The sequence below is a fragment of the Palaemon carinicauda genome, chromosome 34, assembly GCF_036898095.1.
Source record: "Palaemon carinicauda isolate YSFRI2023 chromosome 34, ASM3689809v2, whole genome shotgun sequence".
NCBI classification, from domain to species: domain Eukaryota; kingdom Metazoa; phylum Arthropoda; class Malacostraca; order Decapoda; family Palaemonidae; genus Palaemon; species Palaemon carinicauda.
In genome coordinates, this window is record NC_090758.1 from 14,110,562 (window position 1) to 14,114,565 (window position 4,004).

The 4,004-nt window shown below is 37.3% G+C and overlaps 1 protein-coding gene across 1 annotated transcript in view; it reads right to left on the reverse strand.

Annotated features, from left to right (window-relative positions):
• Nucleotides 1-2,958: 2,958 nt before the first annotated feature.
• Nucleotides 2,959-4,004, reverse strand: part of LOC137626720 (putative leucine-rich repeat-containing protein DDB_G0290503) — a 1,950-nt gene continuing 904 nt past the window's right edge. Inside the window, exon 1 of the mRNA XM_068357729.1 lies at nucleotides 2,959-4,004. This exon is cut by the window's right edge and continues 904 nt beyond it. Coding sequence (XP_068213830.1) covers nucleotides 2,959-4,004 — 1,046 coding nt within the window.

Below are 4,004 nucleotides of genomic sequence, written 5' to 3' on the forward strand. Positions count from 1 at the left end.
CACAGATATCCATTTTTGCCACTTTTGGGTAGGAGTCTCACATCAGAGGCCAAAATTGTTATTGATTTCTCATCGAACATATCTCTTACACCCGAATCAGTTTTTAACTCCAAAAACTTTTATTGACAATCATCAGGAACTTTTTCAACTGACAGTTTGAAGGGATTTCTGACCAAATCCAACTCATCATCACTAAGTTCGGGAATATATCGTCTGAATTCATTTTCCAGTCCTGTCAAAATCTGCAAAATTTCATTTTTTATAAATGTGGAAGCACCTTGTCTTCACCACAAACATCAAGAATGGATGAGAGTTTGTCAAACATTGCTACATTTTTTGCATTTACCCTTCTCTTCCAATTTTCAAGCTTGCTCATGAAAGCTTTCAAGGCATCTACGAATTTTATAATGTTTGTATTCCTTCCTTGCATCTGAAGATTCAGTTTATTCAGTTGCTCAAATATATCAACCAAATAGGTAAAACTCCTGATCCATTCCTAATCATTCAGCCAGGCAGGAAATTCTGTTTTACCTTGCACTTCAAAAAACAATTGGAGCTCATCTCTAAGGTCAAATACTCGGTCAGTTATATTTCCTCTTGACAGCCAACGAACATTTGTGTGAAAAAATATGTGTTTTTTCACACGCACAAATACTTGAATTACAAGACAATAGAAATAGGTAATGAAATAATAAATACATGAAATTGTAGCTCTGAGTGAGCGGAATAAATGTATACAGTTAGCCACAGTGTGGCGAAAGGAGAATTTAGATAAAATAGAGAATTCGGTGAAATTGCTGGACGACGGAGGAAGTGATGTCCTTACAAGGAAACGAAGCTAGTTTTTTATTACCACTCAAGTCTTGTAACTTTTCCTATTCTACATTGTGTCTTGATAAAGATTTGCTTGTACCAAATCTTTTTCAAGCAGACATTTAGACCAGTTTCTATCTCTATTCTCTTATTCTATCTAGAAGATGGACTATGTAGAGGGAAAAGGTGTAACTTTTCCTATTCTGCATTGTCTCTTGATAAACACTTGGTACAGGCAAATCTTCATCAAGAGACAATGCAGAATAGGAAAAGTTACACCTTTTCCCTCTACATAGTCCATCTTCTAGATAGAATAAGAGAATAGAGATAGAAAATGGTCTAAATGTCTGCTTGAAAAAGATTTGGTACAAGCAAATCATCAAGAGACAATGCAGAATAGGAAAAGTTACACCTTTTCCCTCTACATAGTCCATCTTCTAGATAGAAATAAGAGAATAGAGATAGAAAATGGTCTAAATGTCTGCTTGAAAAAGATTTGGTACAGGCAAATCTTTATCAAGAGACAATGCAGAATAGGAAAAGTTACACCTTTTCCCTCTACATAGTCCATCTTCTAGATAGAAATAAGAGAATAGAGATAGAAAATGGTCTAAATGTCTGCTTGAAAAAGATTTGGTACAAGCAAATCATCAAGAGACAATGCAGAATAGGAAAAGTTACACTTTTTCCCTCTACATAGTCCATCTTCTAGATAGAATAAGAGAATAGAGATAGAAACTGGTCTAAATGTCTGCTTGAAAAAGATTTGGTACAAGCAAATCTTTATCAAGACACAATGTAGACTAGGAAAGGTTACACCTTTTCCCTCTACATAGTCCATCTTCTAGATAGAATAAGAGAATAGAGATAGAAACTGGTCTAAATGTCTGCTTGAAAAAGATTTGGTACAAGCAAATCATCAAGAGACAATGCAGAATAGGAAAAGTTACACTTTTTCCCTCTACATAGTCCATCTTCTAGATAGAATAAGAGAAAAGAGATAGAAAATGGCCTAAATGTCTGCTTGAAAAAGATTTGGTACAAGCAAATCATCAAGAGACAATGCAGAATAGGAAAAGTTACACCTTTTCCCTCTACATAGTCCATCTTCTAGATAGAATAAGAGAATAGAGATAGAAAATGGCCCAAATGTCTGCTTGAAAAAGATTTGGTACAAGCAAATATTTATCAAGACAATGCAGAATAGGAAAAGTTACACCTTTTTCCTCTACATAGTCCATCTTCTAGATAGAATGAGAATAGAGATAGAAACTGGTCCAAATGTCTGCTTGAAAAAGATTTGGTACAAGCAAATCTTCATCAAGAGACGATGTAGACTAGAAAAACTAGACCATATACCTCTTCTTAGTCCAAATTCTAGAGAGAAATAAGAGCATAGACCTAGAATCTAGACCACTTGTCAACCTGACAAAGATTTGGTACAGGCAAATCTTCACCAAGAGACAATGCAGAATAGAAAAACTAGATCATATACCTCTTCCCTATCCATCCTCTAGACATATTAATGGCTAGATTGTTTTTTTTTTTTCTTAGGTTGTCTTTTTAGTTCCCCCAAGTCCAATGACTCCCTCGTGGTATAATTATAACGATTTGTTTAATAGCCATCAGGTTGCTTTTTGGTTTCTTGTTCTGATATTGACCCACTAACTTTTTTTTTCTTGCATTCTGCTTGCTCTGCTAATTCAACCTTGGTTGCAAGGTCCTCTGACAAAATCTTGTCTTCAATTCGACTCTTCATTGTTCTCAGTGTCTCCTTGTTGGCTATTGTAGAATTTCCCTGGGTCTTGGTGACTCGATCCGTTCCCTGGGTCTTGGAGACTCGATATGTTCCCTGGGTCTTGGGGACTCGATCCGTTCCCTGGGTCTTTGGGACTCGATCCGTTCCCTGGGTCTTGGGGACTCGATCAGTTCCCTGGGTCTTGCGGACTCGATCCGTTCCCTGCGCTTGGTTGGCACTGGGCTCTTTCTCAATGCACTAGCTAATTTCAATCCTAGCCAACGCCCTCTGGACTTCGAGTCCGCTGACTTTCTTCAGGCAGTCCACATGGCCCGCCAGATGCCATTCCAGGGCGAAATTTTTCTATTCAAATCTCAGGTGCTTTAAATTCGCCTTCAGTAACTCTCTTAATCTTGGAACAATATCACTATTGTGGTATCTTCTTGTTTCTGTTCGTCCTCCTTGTCATTGCCTCCATGGTCATTTTGTACTTCTATCTTATCCTTCTGTTTATTGGTTTCTTGCTGGAATTTTATGTACCATAAGTCTTCTTTCAATCTAATATTTTCCGCCTGCAATGAGGTCACTTTTGTATGGTAAAATACTATTTTGTGATGAAGTTCTTTCATTTTTTCCTGATATTGTGCGTCCCTTTCTTTTATCTTATTTCTCAGCAGTTCAATTTCATCATTATCTTTGTGTGACGATTGTATCGCTTTGCCGACGTCTATGTAATACACAAGATCACTGTTCTTCAAAGCTTCGAACTCTTTTATCACTTGTCTTCTTTGACCACTTCGAACCCGAATCTCCATACAGGCTGAGTGAACATGTTTTTTTAGTTTGTTTATTATTTGCTGATCTATCACAGATTGTTTGTTTTTTTCTGTGACAACTCTGACTAGTTCATTGATTTCAGTTTGCTTATTTGCCAGATCTTCATTGTATCTCTTTGTTAGGGTAGCGTTGTCTTGCTGTAGTGTTTCATTTACTGACATTAGGATTTCCAAGTTTCCTTTACTTTCTACATTTTGAGCCTCAGCTGCTGTCACTTTCTCATGTAGCAATACTCGTTGCTTTTCAAGTGAGTCTATTACCTCATTTTTCCCTTTGAGAGCTTCTAGTAAACCGTTGGCTTGTAGTGCAAGCTCAGCTATCTGATTATTCATAGCTGCTTCTATTTCCTGGTGGTGTATTGTCAGGGAATCTTTTTCCTCCAGTTCGGCCTCCAGATCGAAGACTCCTTCTTGAAGTTTGGAGATTTTCCCTTTCAATTCTGTTACTTCAGCTGCGTGTTCTTCGCGCATAATCTTCTCCCGATCAGCCACTAAATTTTCTTGTTTTGTAAAATGGTCTATTGTCAATTGAGCTTCTTCCAGTAGTTTAGATTTCTCTTGGAGAATTGTTTCCAACTTCAAAATTTCCAGCTGGTCTTTTGTCACCTCTTCATCCT